The sequence below is a fragment of the Nothobranchius furzeri genome, chromosome 5, assembly GCF_043380555.1.
Source record: "Nothobranchius furzeri strain GRZ-AD chromosome 5, NfurGRZ-RIMD1, whole genome shotgun sequence".
NCBI lineage: Eukaryota > Metazoa > Chordata > Actinopteri > Cyprinodontiformes > Nothobranchiidae > Nothobranchius > Nothobranchius furzeri.
In genome coordinates this window covers 71120218-71142266 of record NC_091745.1, presented here as the reverse complement: position 1 = coordinate 71142266, position 22049 = coordinate 71120218, and the positions used below count along the sequence as shown (strand labels likewise).

Below are 22049 nucleotides of genomic sequence, written 5' to 3'. Positions count from 1 at the left end.
ACACGTTTGTTGTCTATAATGGGAGGTGGCCACCACCGCCATTTTGACCGTGTCACAGGTTCCGTCCAGCCCAGACAATTCCATAAAAGGGAAGAGAGGAGGCGCTGAGGGTGTGGCTGTAAGGCTGGGCTCGAGTGACGACACCCAGGCGAACTAGCTACGAGCTAACCTGAAGCTAACCCTGGCTAACCCAAAGCTAAAGCGGAGGTGGGAGCCGAGCTAACGGATGTAGCCACCTAGCTTCAACCCAACCGGAGCTAACTGGAACACCCATCGACCTGAACCTTACACGGAGTTTAGGTGGAGGTTTTCTGCGCCTGTTCGTGAGAAGTACCTGTATTAAAAAAGTTTTAAATCGGTAAGTTTATAATTTATTTCCGTAATGAAAACATTTTGCTTTGAGCAAGTTTTCAGTACAGTTTTTTTCGGCGCTATATCACTCCTGAGTCGCACCAGCCATTAAATGTATCATGAATAAGAGAAAATATATTTAAGTCGTATTTTGGGGGGGACATTTTATTATCTTTCTTACAAAATCTGAGACCAAGCGTTTCACATTGCAACACAAGCACCGGTAACCATAACAGAATGAACAACAGCCAGCAGAGAGGATGGCGGTGTTTCAAACCCTCCCGGCCGGCGAGGACAGCTCATTCCTGGGCTTGAGCCGGCCCTCAGCACCCCGCCACAGGCTCTAACAGATGCTGGCGGTGTTTGAAACCCTCCCAGCGGGACAGGGGGACTCATTCTTGTGTGGGTCGGAGTCGGCCCGCAGCAGCGCGGTGTAGCCTACATATTTTGTTATATAAGTCGCTCCGGAGTATAAGTAGCAGGACCAGCCAGAATATGTAAAAAAGTGCGAGTTATAGTCCGGAAAATATTGCAGTTATTAGTATTCGAGCTAAATTAGCAGCGTAAATACATTTCATATATTTCCAAAATGTTATACTTGTTTGTATCTTGTACAGCCAACTAGTCTTTATTCTGGACTCAGTACAATTTACCAAAAGTAAAGAGACATTCTACAGATGAAGTAAGCACAAGATAACTTACTGGAAGACACGGAATTATCATCAGAACCAGAACAAGAGAGCCTGATAACAGTCGTGAAAATAACAGTTAAAAAGTATGTATGTATAATAGAAATAAAAATATATTAGAATTAGTGTAACTCACTGTGATCCAAACAATAAATCAGCCATAGCTGATTAGTAAATATGACATGAGGTCTGGGAGTTTTTAATTTTAATTTTTTTTGTTAGATCTGTTTAAATGTCACCATGGCAGCCTGTGTGTCTCCAACATCAGCTACACAAAGCAGCAAGTGTTAAGTTCCACATACCTGTCTCACCACTTCATGTGTGGTTTTGTACTTTAAACAATTATGACAAACCTGTTATTTTTTCTCCATAGCCATTTGGATCATTGGAGACAGCTGAGTGAGGCGTGGTGCCCAGAGAGCTGCAGAGACAACCTTGGCCTCCCTGACGTCTGTGTCTCCTGGTTCGGTTGGGACGGACCATCGACATACATACATACATACATGTGCCGACACTTTGCGCCCTGTTTTATAAACTGTAGTGTTAAAAATAAATGTTTTTGCTCAATTACTGGAATTTCTTTGGTTAAGACAAAAGTGAGGAATAATCATTTACAAGTTATTTGTACAACAGGCCCATTTTAAATCCCAACAGTTTCTTAGCAGACAATAGAAATGTGTTCTTTACTAACTTTACTTGGTTTAAAAATCTTACTAAAATAGTGCCGTATTGCAAAACCCAATCATACTTGTTATGTATACATTAGCTTTGAAGATATTTTTTACCGATATATATTTGTGTGCAACAAATCCAAACTTAATTTGTCATTCTTTATTGAAAAACAACAAAATACAGTTATACAGAAGTGTGGGAAAATGATAATGTGAAAGTATTGATATTTAAATGTAATCCTATTTATCTTTAAAAAGAAAAACTCTAAAAATGTCCTGTACAGCATCATGACAGAAGAATGGTGGTCTGTCTGTCAGAATGTGCTGAACAGATTTGCTCTTTGAGGAGGAGTGTCATGTTTGGAGGAAGGTACTTAACCCAAGACATGCAGAATACAACACTGACCAAAAACTGATGGAAAAAAATGATTTATTTATAAGGAGGAACTTAAGGTGCACAGATAAGTCTGTGGTTGGAACTGCAACAACAGCTCAGCATCTGGAGGAGGGAGAACACAGGTGAGCTTAGGTTCTGGTTTCAAAATCCATTGTAGGCAGGCAGAGGTGTTCAGACTTACTGTGGTGGGTGTATGTGTTGGCTGGAGGAGAGAGAGGTAGAGAGCCGGGGGAAGCGCAGGAGAGGGAGCAGAGGTGGAGAGAAGCGGGGCGTCCTGGTGGATGGGGCACTGGGTGAGATGAGAGGTGGGTTATGGAGGGTGGTGATAAGGTCCGTGTGTTGAATATCCAAATCCTGGAGTAGAGGTCAGTATCCAATGAGGTCGACAGGAATCCTGAAGAATGGTAAATCCAATATAAGAGCAAAAACACTACGAAATAACATTAATCCTAGGAACACTAGAGGTAACACGAGTGGCTGGTTACTACCAAAACTGAGGCAATCTTCTGGCGTCAAATTGTGTCCTCCATCCACCTTAAATAGGAAAGCACCCCGCTGATCGCTGATCAGGAACGGCTGGGGTGGAGTCACCAGAACCATGAAGAACGTGTCTCCAGAGACAACTCGGGTCCTGGTACCGATCAGGAAAGCGGACCTTATCACCCAGAGCTGCCAGGTCATGCTCAAAGCCTTCATGTTCACGCTGCAGAGCCTGAACGCTGGCCAGGTGGTGGCCGTAGTTGTCTGTGTTCAGGGCCTGGTTCTTCTCCTCGATCCACTCTTTGGTCTCATCAGCGTCTCTGAGAAGACATCAGAACTCCGTCTGAGTGTGGGTCCAAACTCTACTGACCCGTAAGCGGCGCATAAGTGTGCGGGGTACCTGTGGAAGCGCTACACCTCATGGGCGCTGCCCAGCATGTTGCTCCGGTCTTCAGCCAGCTGTTGCAGCGAGCGCCAGCAGTTGTTCAGCTCCTGGAGAGAAACCAAACCCAGTGAGATGAAGGTGGACGCCAGCGGGCTGGACGCCGGACGAGGAAACCTGGAGACGGATCGCTCAGACAGGAAGGGAAGAGCTTCCTCTTACCTTGATGGAATTAAAGTTAGCCGTCGTCTGAACGCCCAACCGTACGGTCTGAGGTCAAAGGTCACAGGAAACACACACCAGTCAGCAGTCATACAGATGCATAAAGATAACTGTAGCCATGGCAACCAGCTGACATGTCCCCACTTTCACCAGCACCTGGTGCCTGCCGGGTCACCTGAATTCCTGTGTGATTTCAGCACGGTCGGCCGTGACTGCGGCCATCAGAGGTGACCTCTGATCAGCTGAATGAACTCACCTTCTAGGGTGACGCCGTGTTACCCCGGGTTTCCACAGGAGCCGTCAGCAGCACGTTACTGCAGCAGCACGTCTTGCTCGCGTAAGCTGCTGCTTGGCCCTTCCCACGAGACGCGAAGCAGCAGGGGAGCAGCTGTCACCGACCGAGCACGAAGTCACTCGAGTGACTTCGTCAGTAAACACAACAACAAGCAGGAGAAAATTACAACATGGTTTGTGTTTTATGTTCTGTCCGTTTTATAATCGCCAATACGGACCTGAAAAACAAAGGAGACCGCTAGCTAGGTGATAACTTCTCACGGGGACGCACAGTTAGTAACCTTTTTTAAAAGTAAAGCAACCGGAAGGCAGTACGTTCTTTATTCTGAAAATCTCGGTAGCTTCTCTCAATTTCCGCGTCCGATTTCCTGTCTTTCCTTCCCCAAAAATGTCGAACTTGACCCGTTTCAGAGGCGTCGCGCGTAGAAAATAGAACCGGCGCGTAAAGGCCGCGACATGCTGCTCCTGAGACGTGGCCGACTCGCGCTGCTGACGGCTCCGGTGGAAAAGGTTCTGTTGACCACAGCGGTTCCTATCAGCAGCTATGACGTGCTGCTGCAGTAAACGTGCTGCTGACGACTCCTGTGGAAAGCCGGGGTTAGAGTCGGCTTCATCCTGTAAACAAACAAATGAGTGGTAACAAAAACACCACGTCTGGTTCTGGTGGAGGCGGAGGACAACACGCACCTTTCCAGGAGCAGAACCCAGATGTTCTTGTTGCTACAAACAGAGACGAGCAGAGTTAACAAACCAGGAAGTGAGAGGGACCAGCTGCTGCAGACAGGTGACGCTCACCTGAGCCTGAACCATAGGAGCCTCCTCAGCCATCAGACCTTCTGACTCCAGTTCACATGCCACCTTGTTGATGTCCCTCAGGCGGGACTCGTTGGCCTTCAGGTCCTGCAGGACAAAAGCACCTGCTGATTATCACCTGAGCTGATCTGACAGCTGCTGCTGGAAGACGGAGAGGAGGAAAAGTCCGACCTTCTGGAAGTCGTCAAACTTCTTCTGCAAGACCTCGACCTGCTCCAGGTCCGACCCGTCTCTCCATCCTCATTCAGCTAAAGACGCGAGTTCAAGTAAAACAACCTAAAGTCACACAAACACAAAGCAGGTGTGGAGATGTTCGCTCTGAGCTGGAGGTCGTTCCTCGGCTGTGAAGGGCACACGAACCTTGTTGGTGCTGTTGAGCAGCGTGAGGATGTCGCCCTTCTTCATGGTGACCTCTCGAGGACTCTTCTCCTGGTAGTCGTACAGAGCCAGAACCAGCTCCTTCCCGGTCTCATCGTCAGTTGGAGCCACTTGTTGCTGTTGGGTTAACAGGTCTGGTGTTAGAACGTGGTGGATAAGAATGTTCTGACGGGCCGAGGGTTCTGAACCAGCGAAGTGACCTGGACCCAAACAAAGTGAGCCAGAACCTGCAGACACCTCAGAAACATGTCAGGACCAGACCTGCTCTACCTTCCTCCATTATGGTCTCTCCTTTCTGGGTGACAGCCTTGATGCGAGGTTCATGACCTGTGATCTCAGCCTGCAGAGCCTGGTGCTTCTTCAGCAGGTTCTGGACACCAATCAGGTCCTTCCCTGAGGACACATGTTAGAGTTCAGCATTATGCAGTAGACAGACCAGTTTAACCTAGGGGTTTCTTTCTTCTACAATCTGCTCTTTAACTGTATTATTTCCTGCTATTTCAGCTGTTAACTTTATTTTTTCTGTAAGTGTTTTTCTCCCCAGAAGAAGCTACAATGATGTTCTGCTGAGCTGTGGTGGCCTCATGGAGGGGGCCCATCGTCTAGCACACTGCTGCTAACCACTTAATCATTCTCCCTCTCCTGATAATAACATTTTACTTTCTTTGATGTTGGATGTACTACTGCTAGTTTACCCATTTAATTATAGATTCACTAGGATAAATACAATAAAGTTTATCTCTCGCCAAATAGAATATTTACTAAGAAATCACAATGTAACGTGTGTGTGTGTGTGTGTGTGTAAAAGCCATGTGTAGTGTTTATTTATAAAGCATATGTTGTTGGATTTTATCCAGAATCAAGACTTTGAAAATATATAGTTTAATTACAGTTTGATTTATTTGACATCTGTATAATGTTTATTATTTTGTTTTTTCCCCCTAAATACCTAACGTTTTAGTTAACATGAATATTAGTCATTCATCACAATACATGAAGTTACACATTTTAAATTTTAATAGGGGAAGACTGCAGGAGGGAGCAGTAAAATACAGGGGGTCCCCTGCAAAAACTAACTTTACGAGTCTGATGAAAGTTGCTGGTATTCCCGCTGCTTCTTCGGTAAACAGCGCCAACAAAAACAAAGAAACTTGGGATCTTGTCGGCGTGGCAGTGGGATTTAAGGGAAACGCTGTATGCCCTATAGACTTCTCAACGAGCTGCAGTATTTCTCCGGTCAGATCTGTCTCCGAGTTCCACGAGCGGTCAGCCCGCAGCAGCGAGGCGCCGCATCGATCAGCCTGCCCGGCCTGACCGCTGGGGATTACCGGATGAAAGAATAGAGCACAGAAGTGTCCCCCCAAGCGGCGCGCCCCGTCATATTTCAACCCATTTTTATCTTAAATGCACTGGGTTTTACCCTATTACCCATTTAAATATGCCCTATTAATTATTTTACCGTATTTTACATTTAAATTTCATGGTTAAACAGTACATGCTACATGTTAAACTGATAGTTAGCTAGCTACTTCGGTAAACTCAGCTAGTTTAAAGGCAGCAGTGACATAAAATACAAATATAGATTTTAACTTACCGAAAAAAATGAAGTGGAGACTCCTTGGACGCTCTATTAGTGCAATTAATACCACAGCAAGTCATTTTGTCCAACAATTGCACCAATATTATCCAAAACAGAATTCACAAGCACAGAGACTCAAAATCCCGACACAGTTTCCAGGAGAGACCGAGGCTGTACTGAGGCCTTTCCACGGAGCTAGCTCTGTGGTCACGTGGGTCTGAGGCGGCGGTCACGTGTGTCGGATGCTCATTAATTATACAGAATTTTAGGCTTTCAATACACTTAAACAGAAGAGTGAGAAAAAAATTCACCCCCCTCAGAGTTGTCATGAGTATAAACTAGATAATTTAGACAAAAAAACATTTTTTGAACCAGGCTGTAAACATGTTTATTTCTGCTGTGAAAATGGCATTTTTAACATGGGAGTCAATGAGGATTTGCTCGCTTCTGGTACCAGCCCCCAGCGGATGAGGGTGGAACTGCAATTTTTCTTACTTCCGGGTTGGGACCATTTTCTGAGCGGCATTGTGGGGGCTTGTTTGTTTATCAATTTTAATAAATGAAAGATATGACAAAATGTATCTATATGCAAAGTATTATACTATCACATATTTATATGTAACATATAATTTTACGTAAATCGTAATATATGAAAAGTAGCACTTATGTACTATTACATATATTGCTATATGTTATAAAAAATTATAAATAAAATATATAATTAGATATATATGATAAAACATTTCTGTGGTATACAATTTCTCATATGATGGGTCACTTACATAAATATATAATGAAACATGTTCGCCAATATATGAAAAGGGGCAATTCCTTATGTATTACTACATACATCGCTATATAACGCTGGTATGTTGTCTAATATAATTCTGACACCTCAGATTTTCCTACATTTTTGCATCCATATATTGCTAATTAACATATGATTGCATATATTTTTCTTGCATCGGGGAAGTGGCCCCACTTCATCAGAAAATCCAGTTAACCAGCACACCTGAAACTTTTAAAACATAACAGTCATGCTGCAACAGCCAGCTGCATGAAGTATACATGAACCGAGGCGCTGAAACCACATCACGTTACACCTTTGCAGCTTGATTTTTCTCCCGCTGCTCCAACACAAACACCTCCTCCATCTGGGATTTTCCCCCACAGCTCTCGCCACTCAACCACCAAGAATGGATGACGCCATGAAGGGATTTATTCCCTAACACTTCTTGTATTTTTCTTTAACTTCTCTTTCTTTTTTTGCACCCTAATGCATAAGTAAGCAAACATGCCTTCAGCTACTTCTTTAGTTTTGGCTGAAATGAGCAGGAAAATAAGATTAAATCATTGCCAGGCAAGTCCCAAATGTTGCACCCAGGCTTTAATAACAATACATTTGATTTATAAAGCACTTTACATTTGAAACAAATCTCAAAGTGCTACAAAGTTAATTTAACCCGAAAGCTCTGGTAAAAAGATACGTTTTAAGACCAGATTTAAAAGCACCAGTAGTCTGTGGTGTCCTCAGACGCCCTGGGAGGGAATTCCAAAGTCTGGGTGCAGCTGAGCTTTATCAGGAGTTAAGAAATGTTTGTTTAGATTTTTATTTATGTTCATCGTAATTTTGTGATGAAAAACAAAAGTGAGCTAGTAACAATTTTTAATTATCTCTTGACACAAAAATAACTCACAAAACAGCAAAACCACAACGTCTGCTGTTGATTTTTATTTCCCGTTACCTTTTAAATTTACATTACGGGTGCCGCTTTGTTCCCGCTTGGTTTAATTTAATTACACTGGACCTTGGCATACCCAGGTGGTGCCCATGCAGAGCGATGTAGAGCGCCAGCCGGGAACATCCTGTCTTAGGCGACAGGAACATCAGATGCGACAGATGGCTCATAAATCATGGAGGTGTGTGCATGGAGTCAATGGGAGGCCTTCCTCTGGTGAGCGCGCTGTGAGCAGGTGGGCAGAGGGGAGCATCGGCTCAGCAGCAGGAGCCCTGGATGCATTACCGATGCGACTGGGTCGCCGCGTGTTGTCCCAGAGGCAGAGTCGGCAGGGACAACAGAAACCTGATTTCATTTCCAGTCAGCCTTTGTTTTTCATGTGGTTTTAATTGTGTGTAAGGATGTGTTCTTTAATGAATCTGTTTAAAGAGTTAAAAGTGATTCATGTAAATTTAAACCCTAACAAAGGCACTTAACACACACCATATGGTCGGAAATCTCACCTTACAGAATGAACACAGATCTTTGCACACTGGAACGCGTGTACTGTTTTGTATCTGCCAAACAAACAAGGCAAAGAAAATATGTTCAGTTAATACATTAAACTTAGTTTTTGTTAATGATATTATTGCTTTTTTATATTAACCCTTTGATGCATGAATTATGAAATCTTCAACCATGATTTTTTTAACTTTTTTTTTTCATTCGTCTTTAGGTGTGAATGAAACAAATTTCAACTAATATTTTTTGTAAAATTTTATAATTTACAAATAATTTATTACATGTCCACTTCAGTGGGCAGCGTGCATTCTGAGCATGAAATATGTTGGCTTGGCTTTCTGAAGTCCAAATGGAGGGGCTCCAATGCAATAAAGTCTTAACAGCTGTGCTTAATAGCAAAAACAAATAAATAACAATTTTGAGTACCTGTCCACTGTAGTGACCATTATGCATCAAAGGGTTAATGTCGGTGACACAAAATCTGTTACACATAAAATACCTTTTTTTAAGAACAGGTGTATTAACAAGACTTTTCCTGCCTTTTTGAAGTAATAAATACTTCCTTAGCTACTGTTGACCACTGAAAGCATGGCCTTAGTTTGGAGAAATAGCACTTCTGTTAAAAAAAAAGCCTTATAGTAAATGGCCTGTACTTGATATAGCACCTTCTAGAATCCTGGAACCCCCCCCCCAAGGCACTTTACAACACAATCAGTCGTTCACACACACATTCACACCCTGGTGGGGATGAGCTAGGATGTATCCACAGCTGCCACGGGGCGCACTGACAGAGGCGAGGCTGCCGAGCACTGGCACCACTGGTCCCTCTGACCACCAGCAGCAGGTAAGGGGGGTTAAGTGTCTTGCCCAAGGATGCAATGATGGCAGACTGCACTTCTTGAGGATGCTTAGGTCCTTCAGTGTCTGTAGCAAGATGCTGCAGATCTTCTACACGTCTGTTGTTGAGAGTGTAATCTCTTCAGCCATCGTCTGTTGGGGTAGCAGCATCAGAAGCAGGGACCTGAAAAGGCTGGTTCTGTTCTGGGGACGACTGAGGAACCACTGGAGGAGATAATGCAGAGAAGGATTCTCCAGAGAATCAAGAAAATTATTGACAACCCTGAGCATTCTCTTCACAAGACTGTCCGACAACAGAAGAGTGTCTTCAGTCAGAGGCTTCTTCAGTTTGGCTGCAACACTGACCGCTACTGGAGATCCTTCCTGCCAACAGCCATTGTAATATACAACAACTCTTTGATGACTTGATTATTATTATTATTCTGAGCTACCACAGCAATCAATTTCCCTCTGGGATCAATTAAGTATTTTTGAATTGAATTTAATTGAATCGTCATTAGCATGTGAATGTGTGTGAATGAATGACTGTCGTGTAACGTGCGTTGGAGTCCTCTGACTCAGAACGGCACTATAAAAGCACAGGTCATTTTGAGCTGTAATAGATTTTGATCACCTGGTCAGTCTAGCCATGCTCTATTGTAGCCTGAGCAGGTCTACCATTGGCCCCGCTGAGTTAAGGTAGGGCCAATCACAGCATTGGGCGGGCTTAGCAGCATTCCGGCAGAGCTTCATTTTCTACGATGACGGTAGAGCGGCGACAAAAATAGGAAACAGAGGTACTCCTTGTTCTTCGACAATGTATGGCGAACTGCTCCATTGGCTGATTTCCATATCGATGAATATGTTGTTGTAATACACTGTGCTCTGATTGGACCTAGCACTGTCCAACTGCATGCGGAGACAGTTTAGCCCTTTATAGGAGACACGCCATGATGGGAAATCATTGTAATACTGGCATGGAGACGCAGGAATTTTGTGGCATTCGTGCTGCCACGGCTGGAAACATTACCACATCACCCGACTTGTGAATGCATATTACACCTTGGCGCAACAGAGGGTGGTGTCATGATCATGCGGGGAGTTACTGCTGAGCTGCGGCTGGCATCTCTATTGAAAATTAAAGTAAACGCGGGCCAAAAGTTTCACTTTGTACACAGAACTAGCTGAGGTGATAAACTGGAGCGATGCAGCTGGAGCTCAGATCACCAGAGGATGCGCAGGGACTGTGGAGGACAGACACCTTTAGGAGTGATTTGTCAAAAAAACTTAATGAGCGCAACTCTGATTCAAGCTAAACAGAAGTCCGCGGCTGTGCAGAGACCACCCCCACACCCACTTTATACCACCATCATGTAATCTCTTGTTAAAAGGACACGATTGCGTACCATTACCGCCACGGTCTGACCATCTACGACCTAGGGCTCCCTGATGCTGGCTCAGCATTGCAGCAAATTGTTTACATTGTTTTATAAAAAGCTTTTAAAAGACAACCATGGATTGGCAAGACTATATATTTACACATAGGATGACTTGCCAGGCTATAAAATTGGCTCCAATCTCTAAAATGTTCTTTTAGTTAACGCAAATGTTATTTTTAGACCTTTGCATCAACCTAAGCTTCCCACAGCAGCACATTTTGGAGCTTCTGGTGCATTTGGTTGTGAAGTCATGCAGGGATTTCCTCTCAAATAAACATGTAGCCATTTGTATATTTTCTTTGACAAGACTCAGCTCAAGTAATTAGTACCAGGGTGCGATTTGGCATTACTTGCAAGAGTATTGATGCAGTAGAAGGGTATGCTGGAATATTAGAACTACTTCCTAATAAGCCATTGATTATTGATAATAAAATATCTGTGTACAAAATATAGGTTTTGATGCATTTTCATAAAACAACCTTTTTCTTTTCATGTCGAGACATCTCTTTTAAATAACGCTTTAACTTGCCTCAGTTTTCTACCCACAGAATTGGTCCGAATGTGCCAGGTTTCCTCTCAGCAGTTGCTCATTTCTCATCTGCAGAGACTTAATTAAGACACCACAGCATTAATTGATCCTGATATGCAATTCATCTACAGGAAAAGTCATTTCCTTTTTGATCGCTAACTGCCTTGGCTTCTAATCAACGTTTTACTTTGGCTTCATTTGTGCGACAGAGCCGCTGCTCCCGCGAACGTGGTAGGCTGAGTGCAGATGGTGACAACAACTGACCCAACTACCCAGGTTTAGTTAGTTTTCCTCTCTTTTTTCAGTCATTAAAACTATTTGTCGTATTTAAATGGCTCGGGTTCAGTACAAATAATAATTAACAGCCAGACATCACCTGACAAGAAGTCAGCTCTGTGCATAAATTATGACCAATTTATTGTATCAGAAAGTGTTGAGCCCTAAAGCAAGGAGGACTATATGAATATTTATGCAGCATGGCACGTAAATTGTACCCAGGTCAAAGGGCATTTGCATACTATTAGTGTTTTGGAGGTTTGAGAGCAGGGGATTCCTGGATTGTAACCCTTGACACTAACTAGTGTCAAATAAGTTGGCAGTATGTTAAGAATAAATTAGCTTTCAAATCATACCTTAGTGTTGTGGCTAATTTGGGTTTCTAATTACTTTGCTTGTGTGCCAAACTGGGATGTCAATGGTAGATGTACAGGCCTGTGAATCCAGTGGGATTACATTTGTTCTATTACAACAGAAATTGTTCTTGAGCCTTTAAATATCAGATGAAACTTTGTTCAAATCAAATCAAATCAAAGATACTTTATTAATCCCAGAGGGAAATTAGAGTTTCAGTGCACACAATTCAGAGATCAGACATACATAGGCATAGACACATGACAAGAATTGGTGACTGTGGTCATTTGCAACCCTGAGTCGCGCTACCTTAATGGAGATAAGAGGGTTACATGAGGATTGGTTCAGGTGGAAGGGGAAAAAAAGCACTTCAGAGTTACCCTCCACTAGGAGGGCAGCTTTGCTCTGGGGCTCACAATGGCCCAGGAGCCCTAATGCATGTCCAAACACATAATGAAGCCTGACAATGGAAAGACTGTTCACCAAGAAGGGGTTCGCAGTGCATCCGGTTGGCGGTTGAAGCCTAGTTTATACTTCATTAGTAACTTCGCGCTCACACAAAAACGTGTTGACAGAGATGTTTTCCTTTTATACTTCTTCGTAGGTGTGTCATTGTTGTGAAGCAATTCTCAGCCAGGACAGCAGGGGGCATAGCTCTTGTCTGGGGTATCCTGCTATCATTGCAGTCACGTCTCTAGTGTTTTTATATTGTGTTAATGTATTTCAGAGACGTTTTAATGCGGACAAATGTGTCCATCATTCTCCTCCCCCTCTACATGCAGTCACCACCTTCAAACCCACGTTTCCGGTAATTCCCCGACACTAATAAAACATCTGCTGCATATCTTCGTACTCCTTCAGTCACAGTCATTTTAACATTTATATCGTCTGACTTTTTCCGTGAGATGTTACTTTGTGTCTGTCACTAGATATATTTGGCTCTCATTCTTTTTTTCTGAGGAGGCATGGCAGTGCTGTTGAGGATGCTAACTCATTCACTGCCAATGACGACTAAAGTCGTCATTTGCATTTTTTTTACTGTGTGGGCATCGGAACAAGCCCCCGCACCGTGAGAACAAACACCTCAGGTCTAAAGCCGATCTTCATCCGCATGCGTCATACATCACGTGATTAGGAAGCAGAAAATCCATGTATTAGGAGATCGTGTTGGGCCGCTGCTGTAAAAAAAAAGTGAGGCGCAAACCGGAAAAGCTTCTGCCGATCACAATTTGACAACGGATTATGAAAGAACGGATAAAGCTCGAAACGTGTGGATTCTTCCTGATGTCAGAGGTGAGTCTCCGCTTTGTTTTGGTTGTTTTGGCGTCTACATCATCCTAGCACGCAACGTTCTGTGACTCTTAAAAAAACTCTAAAAGCAGTGAGAAACGCTGGCAGCGAAGGGCTTACCGATCAGGAAATGCCTGGCAGCAAATGAGTTAAAGGAAGTGGTATCCTGATCAATCACAGACATGCGGCCTCCTTCGCTTTTGACATATAGTTAGAAAGTTGGGCTCTACCCCATCTGTCCATGTGAGCCTGTTGAAAAGCCCTTTCAACCACAGATTATGGTGTTGTGTGTCTCTGCACTTCCGCAGAGGGAGAAGTATGAACTAGGCTTGTGTGTGTGTGTGTGTGTGTGTGTGTGTGTGTGTGTGTGTGTGTGTGTGTGTGTGTGTGTGTGTGTGTGTGTGTGTGTGTGTGTGTGACTGAACTGCAAGCTATGGATCTGTCTCGCATTCCCAGTGCATCTTGGAATGTGAGTGCTCCAACCTTACTCTGTTTTTCTCTAACTGCTAGCATTACAGCTAACAGCTGTTAGGCATGTTAAGAGCCAAAGCTCTAGCTACCATTAACAGTAGCGTAGGGCTAGCATTAGCAGTAACTTGGGGTAGCATTAGAAGTAGGTCTGACTACCATTAGCAGTAGCGTAAGGCTAACATTAGCAGTAACTTGGACTAGAATTCGAAGTAGCTTGGGCAGTTAATTGGGCTAGCGGTAAAAGTAGCTCTGGCTAGCATTAGCAGTAGCTCGGGGCTGGCATTAGGAATAACTCAGACTAGCACTAGCAGCACCTTAGACTAGTGTTAGCAGTACCAGGGTAGTGTTAGCTGTAGCTACAGCTAGCATTGTTCTTCAGTTTTTAACTTGACTAACGCTTATATTGTATTTTGCTGATGCCGAAGTGGGACATGAAAATGTAAGGTAGTGTGTGTCTGAACTTATGATGAGTTAAGCTAATTCTCGACAAATCTGTCCGTGGCCTACAACATCTTTGTAAAAAACTGGTCAGAGACAGCACAGACTTTTTGGTTTCGTCCATAAGATACACCAAGCTCAAGCCTAAACAAGGTAAATGTGGCTTTTAATTCTGTGCCAACTTTAAATGCACGGTAATACTCAATTGTTTCCGGCAAATAGCTAATATTGTGGTTTTATTAATATAATCAGTCACAGCAGGAGGCTTTTTCAGTGAAGAAGCAGGAGCTTGGCAAAGGTTATCACATCCCTGTGTTACACCTGCTTGATCAGCGGGGTCACCAGATGAGAACGGCAGCGGCAAATGAAAAATTAAAGATGATTTCAATTAGTGACAGAGGAAAACCTTTGATAAGAGGATATGTGTCTGGATAAACAGACTGACAGATGAAGTGATGAATAAAACACTAACAGACTCTATCTGGGAGATTGATTCCTCCTCAGATCAATACCTCTCAAACTTACCTTGATGTGAAAGTGCAGGAATGGCCATTCTGAATCCGAGCACATCACAGCGATCCCTGGGGAATCCCGTTCTTCGGCGTAAAACGGCCCAGTAAAATATTCTGCATTAAGTCCACTTGAAGCCAGTGTCACAGGTTCTTCTTTTCTCCTGGTGACTGTTTTTCCTGATCTCTGGGAACCAAACACTTTTCCATCCCTTTGAGTAAATCAGTTGTTTAAATTAGTCTGCAGTTGGTTATTCACCGGTTTAATGCAAAACGCACACAGAGCCTTGGAGAGAGAAGTGTGACATGCCGTCAAACTCAATCTGAAACCTAGAAAAGAAACATAAAAAGTGCAAAAATTCTCCAATGACAGCTAATCACTTTGGAAGACAGATGAGGATGAAAATTATGCTGCACAAACAAGCGTGTGGAAGGATTATCAGCACCGATTTTAAGAGATTTTTCTCTCAGTTCTTTGACGGGTGGTTTGTCCAACGTTTTAATTCAGACTAGCATCTCAACATCTGCAGGGGTTTCTATAAATTTTGCAAACTCCTTTATTTATTTACGATTTTATTTCTATTTAGTAAAAATATATACTTTAGTTTCCAACCCCCAAAAATGGCTGCAAAGCACATTCCAGCTGCAGCAGTTTCTTAAAAATATAAAAGCCATATTTTACTGACTGTGGACTTTGCATTTTTGGTTTCACTTTTTCACCTCAAATCATCTTCCTTTTTATTTATTTATTTTGGCTACAATCAGTCACAACTTGACCCACAAAAGCTCAATTTCCATTATTTTATTGCTTTGTTTAAATGCCCCTTAGCATTTTTGTAATCATTAATTTGCATCAATGGGAAATTAATTCATTATTGTGCTTTGAACACATTTTAAAGGTGCAAGAAGTGAGAATGACATCTTGTGGTCAAATTTGGGTACTGCAGTCCAAGTTTCTAAACTAACAAAGACGAGTCGTACTCAGTAAGTAGATACATAGAAAAACACATTTGTGCAGTGGTGGGCAGTCAGGGCCAGCAAAGCCTTCTCTGCTGGCCTAAACTTACTCAAAAACGTAAATGTATTTTTCTCCCTTTTAACAACGAGCATCCCTGCTTTGGATCAGCTACACCTGCCTCAGCTAGAGTCAGGAGCGCAGGTGGTGATGCTGAGGCCACCCAGTGGCCACAGACGGCGTCTGTTACAGACGCAAAACTCCTTCAGAGTTCAGCCAAACACTCGACACTGTGTGCCCTGCGACATCTCTGGACCAGAGGATCGGTTCTACTCGCGTCTTCTCTACCGGACCGAGTACCCTGAGGCTGACAACATCCTCCTTGACCTCTGGATCCACACAGAGGGTTGTCTTGCTGGGTGAGGTAGCACACAGATTGTGTTTGATGCTGTTTCTCTAAGAAACAACTGAGTTAGCTGCAAAACCATCATTTCCAACCCAGAACGCGCTTCTCTCTCTGAAAGAAACCTTCTGAGAATCCATTCACGCATCCAAGCTCTCATTTCATTTTAGCTTTCCATCCAGTGACAGGTAAAGCTTTTGATACCAAGTTTAATATCAAAGCTGGTAAATTGTCATCCATGAATTGTCGTTTTTAATTGTCATTTAAATTGTCATTTCTGAATTGTCGTCTCAAATTGTCAAGTTTAAAACTGTTAGTAATAAATTCTTAACTTTAAAAACTTGACTCTCTTCTTGAAATTAAACACAGAATGGTGTGTATTTCTGGTTATTGAAAAAGCAAAGATTCCTTTAACTTCTGATTAAATAAATAAACTTGCTATTAAATTTAATTATCTTAAATTAAACATTAATCTCCGGATTAAATATAGATCAAGCAGGTTGTTGTATGAACTTCTATCACTTATATAAGTATCCTGGATATTTATACATGATATAAGCTTCACATGCTAATGTGCTTGATCATTCTCAGAATCTAACAACTGATAGCAAACAGTGTTGATTCTAGTATATAGAAATACGCTACAGTGTATTAATTTAGATTGGACTGAATAGGAAATCACCGAAGGCCCAGGGGTGGAACGCACCGCCCGCCATTGCATTTGTGTAATATCAAGTTGTTGGAAATTGGAAAAGTAGCTTGAGATATTTAGAGAGCCAATTTTATTTATTCTTTTTTTTTTCTAATTCACCATTAGCATTGTTGGCTCAAAGTTAGCCACTAGCATTTTTTACTAAACAACATTTGTTTTCCCTTCTTTTGCTTCTGGGCAGCTCTTTGCACTGGTTTCCATTCTGTCCACAACGCTGCTGCTCTTTAGTGGCCAGTGTCGACTTGGCAACCCTGCGGGCTTTCATATGATTGGGTCTAAAAACCAGTAAGTATGAAGGCGGGACCGATCGTAAACAATGACTATGTCTTTCTTTGGCCTTTTTAAAAGCTAAAAATCTGGCAACTCCTCAGCCGACTGAAAAGGAAATCTGTTTCAATGTAATCTTCCTTCCAATATGATTGAGACATTCAACTGTTTTGTGATTATTTCACTGTAAAATTCTTACTTATTGCTTAATAAAAAGCAATCCAGGTAATGTTCTTTATTTAAACTATGTGTAACTTGTCATTCATGTGTTAGAAAGGTAAAATCGTCGTTCTTGTTACAGGATGAGTTCAGTTCAGTGCAAAAACACTTTTATTCTCTCCTCATTCAAACAGCCCAGTTCATAATAAAGAGCTCTGCACATGTGAAAGACGGACAGCAATAGACGTCTCTTTTTTTCCTTTTCCTTTTCTTTTTTTTTGTCGTCATTTGAAAAGCTGTATCATACAGTGACTGCTAAAGTGGCAGCTATGATTGGGCTCCACTTTAAGGCATTCTGGTGTTCTCTGCAATCAAAGTCTGCTCTATTTGTCTTTTTTTAAGTCTCCTGTGATTTTTTTAACTATTTCAGGTGTTCTGTTTTTTTTGTTGTTGCTGATGATGAACAAGGTGTTGTGGTGAACTGCTCGTCTGAAGTGCTTTTTTTTCCCTGAGAGATTCTGTTTATTAGCCTCAATCAATTAAACACAACAAATAATCTGATAATAAATAAAGAGATGTAGGAGATATTTGTAGCTCAATGTGTGAACCTTGACAGATTTTGACTGTTATTGTCATTTTGTGTAATGCTTTGATTGCTGGTTGCTAATGGTGAGACTAGATATGAACTTCCAGTTTTCTGTCACAGCACACTTCATTTCCCCTGGCTATTTGCCCATTGTAATGCACTCTGAGTTGATTGGACGCTCTGATAAACAACACTGTATGATGCTAGAGTTACATTTTTTTTTAAAAAGGTAGGCTAAAGGTGATGCGTTGTTTACAAATGAGGCTCTACACGGTGACGTCAATGCTTAAATTAGCCTGCATGTCACTCACGCCTTTGCTGTAAATTGCAATAAATTATCCCAGAACATCCACAAAATCCATCCACTGGTTTCTTTATGTAAGACTTCCAGGAATTAGAGATTCTTTTGTTTTGATCCCTTTATGGCCGGTTTGTCCCAGCTGTTTGGGATTGGCTGGTTGACCTTGCAGTTCCTGCCTCACCCGGAGGGAAGCTCCACGTCCCACAGCCAGCAGATATTTTTGCCAAGATGAGGTTGGAACTGAACTCTGCTACACTGAATGCCAAAGGCGACAAAAATGTCAAAGGTATATATATCATCTATAATGTGTTGCCTTTTCAATCCCCAGCAACCAGTTGTCACTTTCTGATCTGTTTGACCTGTCAGTCCCCCGCATACACCATCTGAGGAGATACTGATGTTAAAAATGTTTTTAGAGTAACTTTGTTTTATTTTTCTTTGACAACAATGCATTTAATGCTGGTTTCACAGCATTGCTGATATTGTCTGTCAGCACTGATAAGCTACCACCCCTAAGATTCAATTCAATTCAATTCAATTCAAAAATACTTTAGTAATCCCAGAGGGAAATTGATTGCTGTAGTAGCTCAGGATAATAATAATAATCAAGTCGTCAAAGAGTTGTTGTATATTACAATGGCTGTTGGCAGGAAGGATCTCCAGTAGCGGTCAGTGTTGCAGCGAAACTGAAGAAGCCTCTGACTGAAGACACTCTTCCGTTGTCGGACAGTCTTGTGAAGAGAATGCTCAGGGTTGTCCATCATTTTCTTGATTCTCTGGAGAATCCTTTGCATTATCTCCTCCAGTGGTTCCACAGTCGTCCCCAGAACAGAACCAGCCTTTTTTATTAGGCTGTTGAGCCTTTTCAGGTCCCTGCTTCTGATGCTGCTACCCCAACAGACGATGGCTGAAGAGATTACACTCTCAACAACAGACTTGTAGAAGATCTGCAGCATCTTGCTACAGACACTGAAGGACCTAAGCGTCCTCAAGAAGTGCAGTCTGCTGTGTCCCTTCTTGTAAACGGCTCCGCTGTTCTTTCTCCAGTCCAGTCTGTTGTCCAGGTGAACTCCAAGGTATTTGTATTCCTCAACCACCTCCACTTCTTCTCCCATGATGGAAACAGTGTTTGACTCCACCCTGTTTCTTCTGAAGTCTAAAATCATCTCCTTTGTTTTGTTCACGTTCAAGGTCAGATGATTGTTTCCACACCATGCCACAAAGTGCTCCACCAGCTCTCTGTACTCAGCTTCCTGTCCATCTCTGATACACCCGACAACTGCAGAGTCATCTGAGTATTTCTGTAGATGACAGGTCTCTGATTTGTACTGGAAGTCTGAGGTGTACAGGGTGAAAAGGAATGGTGAGAGTACAGTCCCCTGTGGTGCTCCAATGTTACTGATCGCCTGGTTTGATGTGCAGTTCTTCAGCCTCACAAACTGTGGTCTGTTTGTCAGGTAGTCTTTAATCCAGGCGATAGTTGAGGCCCCCACCTGTGTCTTCTGGAGTTTCTGGCAAAGTACATCAGGCTGGATTGTGTTAAATGCACTGGAGAAATCAAAGAACATGACCCTCACAGTGCTGCCTGCTTTGTCCAGATGACAGTGGATTGGTTGAAGCAGCTGGATGATGGCATCTTCAACTCCAACTCCATGGCGATAAGCAAACTGCAGCGGGTCCTGATATGTTCTGGTTCCTGGTGTAGTTTTCAGGGCCAATGCAATACTCCCAAATCTGTTTTATTCAGCTTAACTCGACTGAATGAATGTTGACTAAAGGGTGGAAGTTTTTTTGTGAGGGGTACAGAACTTTCCACAAAAGTTTTATGCAAAATGCATTATTATAACTAAACCAATATTTGGTGATTTCCTCATGTATCATAAGAAAGATAGATAAAGTATTATCTTTTTATGTTCTTTACATGCCCAACAATATCTAAAGTCTCCTATTCATAGAAGAAGTGTGTGTTTTGCACACTGGTGTCAGAAGCGAGCAAATCCTCATTGACTCCCATGTTAAAAATGCCAATTTCACAGCAGAAATAAACATGTTTACAGCCTGGTACCAAAACATGTTTTTTGGTTAAATTGTCACGATGGTCGACTGGGTACGGGAGTTGAACTCGGTAAGGATGTTTGACGTCTGGATTATTCGGTAGAGAACTCTGATCAGGGGTTTCAATGAAACGATGACTGAGTGAAGAGCCGGTGCGGCGTCTTCCATATATAGGCTTGGGTGTGACTGGGAGAATGCCGGGAGTTCCCGCGAGGAGCTTGCTGGGAAATGTGGTCCAAGATGGAGGCCGGTTAGCTGGGAGAGGCCGGTTTGGGGGCTTGGGTTCTGACAGGACCCCCCGGTCCAGGGACGGCTCCAGAAGTCCCAGGGCGACTTCGGCGGTCCCAGAAGTCAGAGACAAGGGTAGGGTCCAAGATGGAGCGGGCCGGCTCCCAGGAGCGTTCCTCAGGGCCGTAGTCCGCCCAATCGACCAGATACTGCCAGCCCCGTCCCCTGCAGCGAGCGTCCAGGATGCGCCGGATGGTGTAGATGGGCTCACCGTCGAGGAAGCGGGCAGGCGGAGGCGCCGGAGCCGGAGGCGGAAGGAGGGAGGATTCCACGTAGGGCTTGAGCCGGGAGATATGGAAGGTGGGATGGATGCGGAGACTCGCAGGCAGCCGCAGCCGGTACGTGACCGGGTTGATGACCCTTTGCACGGGGTAAGGCCCAAGGAACCAGGGAGCGAGCTTCCTGGACCCGGCACGGACACGGAGGTCTGCCGTGGACACCCAGACCTTATCCCCTGGAGCATATGAGGGACCAGGACGGTGTCGGCGGAGGTGTTGGTGAGAGTAACGGGCGTTAGCTCGGGTTATGGAGGCCCGCGCCTTTATCCAGGCGTTCCTGCAGCGCCTCACCAGGGATTGAGCGGCCGGCACCGCAACTTCGGGTTCCTGGTGGGCAAAGACCGGGGGCTGGTAGCCATAGCAGACTTCGAACGGGGACATCAGAGTGGCTGAGGAGGTGTGGAGATTGTGGGATAACTCAGCCCAGAGGAGGTACTTAGGCCACTGCGAGGGTTGGGCCGAGACAAAGCAGCGGAGGTACCGACCCAGTTGTTGGTTTGCCCGCTCCGTTTGGCCGTTGGTCTGCGGGTGATAGCCCGAAGATAGGCTGACTGATGCTCCCAACAGATGACAAAAATCCCTCCAGAACCGGGCCGTGAACTGGGGACCACGATCCGAGACCACGTCGACAGGAAATCCATGGAGACGCACCACATTCTCCAGGAACAACTCAGCTGTGCGTCGGGCCGAGGGGAGGCCCGGAAGGGCGATGAAGTGAACAGCCTTAGAAAACCGGTCAGTGACCGTCATGATGGTATTAAGGTCGTTGACTGGTGGGAGCCCTGTGACGAAGTCCAACCCCACATGGGACCAGGGGCGGCTGGGTACCGGAAGAGGTCTGAGGGTACCAACCGAGGCCTGGTTGGATGTCTTGGAGCGGGCGCAGACGTCACAGGCACTCGTATAGTCCTTTACATCTCTCTCCATACGTGGCCACCAGAGAGCTCGTTTGAGGAACCTAAGAGTCCGTGAGAAGCCCGCGTGGCCAGACAGGCGTGATGAGTGGGCCCAGGACAATGCCTCGCTGCGACAGGCCGTGGGGACGTAGAGCCGACCCGCGGGGGTCTCTGGAGGTGCTGGATCGTCTCGGAGGGCATTTTGGATAGCCTCCTCCAGTGGCCACCTCAGGTGGGCCAAGAAACGGTGCTCGGGGAGGATAGGTGCCGGCTCGGACGTGGGCGTTGGATGTGTGAACTGGCGGGAAAGGGCGTCCGCCTTCTGGTTCTTTGTCCCTGGGCGGTAGGCGAGATGGAATTCATAGAGCTCAAAGAAGAGGGCCCAGCGGGCCTGGCGAGGATTGAGCTGCTTGGCTGATCTGATGTGGGTCAGGTTCTGGTGGTCCGTCCAGATGGTGAACGGCTGAGTGGTGCCCAGTAGCCACTGCCTCCATTCCTCCAATGCCCACT

At 44.2% G+C, this 22049-nt stretch overlaps 1 protein-coding gene and 1 long non-coding RNA gene across 6 annotated transcripts; one reads left to right on the top strand and one right to left on the bottom strand.

The window, feature by feature from the left end:
* Positions 1-234: 234 nt before the first annotated feature.
* On the top strand, positions 235-1504 carry LOC139070149 (uncharacterized). The gene is made up of 3 exons (XR_011520783.1): positions 235-358; positions 1263-1326; positions 1414-1504. It is a non-coding gene; the product is annotated as an uncharacterized lncRNA (long non-coding RNA).
* Positions 1505-2124: 620 nt separating this feature from the next.
* On the bottom strand, positions 2125-6428 carry LOC139070148 (spectrin alpha chain, non-erythrocytic 1-like). 5 transcript variants are annotated; one of them, XM_070551859.1, is made up of 9 exons: positions 6272-6428; positions 4948-5070; positions 4660-4877; positions 4471-4575; positions 4282-4386; positions 4174-4206; positions 3193-3240; positions 2989-3080; positions 2687-2908 (listed from the first exon to the last, which is right to left on the bottom strand). In XM_070551859.1, the coding sequence occupies exons 2-4, from the start codon at positions 4955-4957 to the stop codon at positions 4540-4542; spliced, it is 264 nt and encodes an 87-aa protein (XP_070407960.1). In that variant the 5' UTR covers positions 4958-5070; positions 6272-6428; the 3' UTR covers positions 2687-2908; positions 2989-3080; positions 3193-3240; positions 4174-4206; positions 4282-4386; positions 4471-4539. The 5 variants fall into 5 exon arrangements, with proteins under 5 accessions (XP_070407957.1, XP_070407956.1, XP_070407958.1 ...); XM_070551858.1 differs by having other exon boundaries at positions 4471-4547; XM_070551856.1 differs by lacking the exons at positions 4174-4206; positions 4282-4386; positions 4471-4575; ... (1 more) ...; positions 4948-5070; positions 6272-6428 and adding exons at positions 2125-2210; positions 2290-2502; positions 3449-3613 and having other exon boundaries at positions 2597-2908.
* Positions 6429-22049: the final 15621 nt, after the last annotated feature.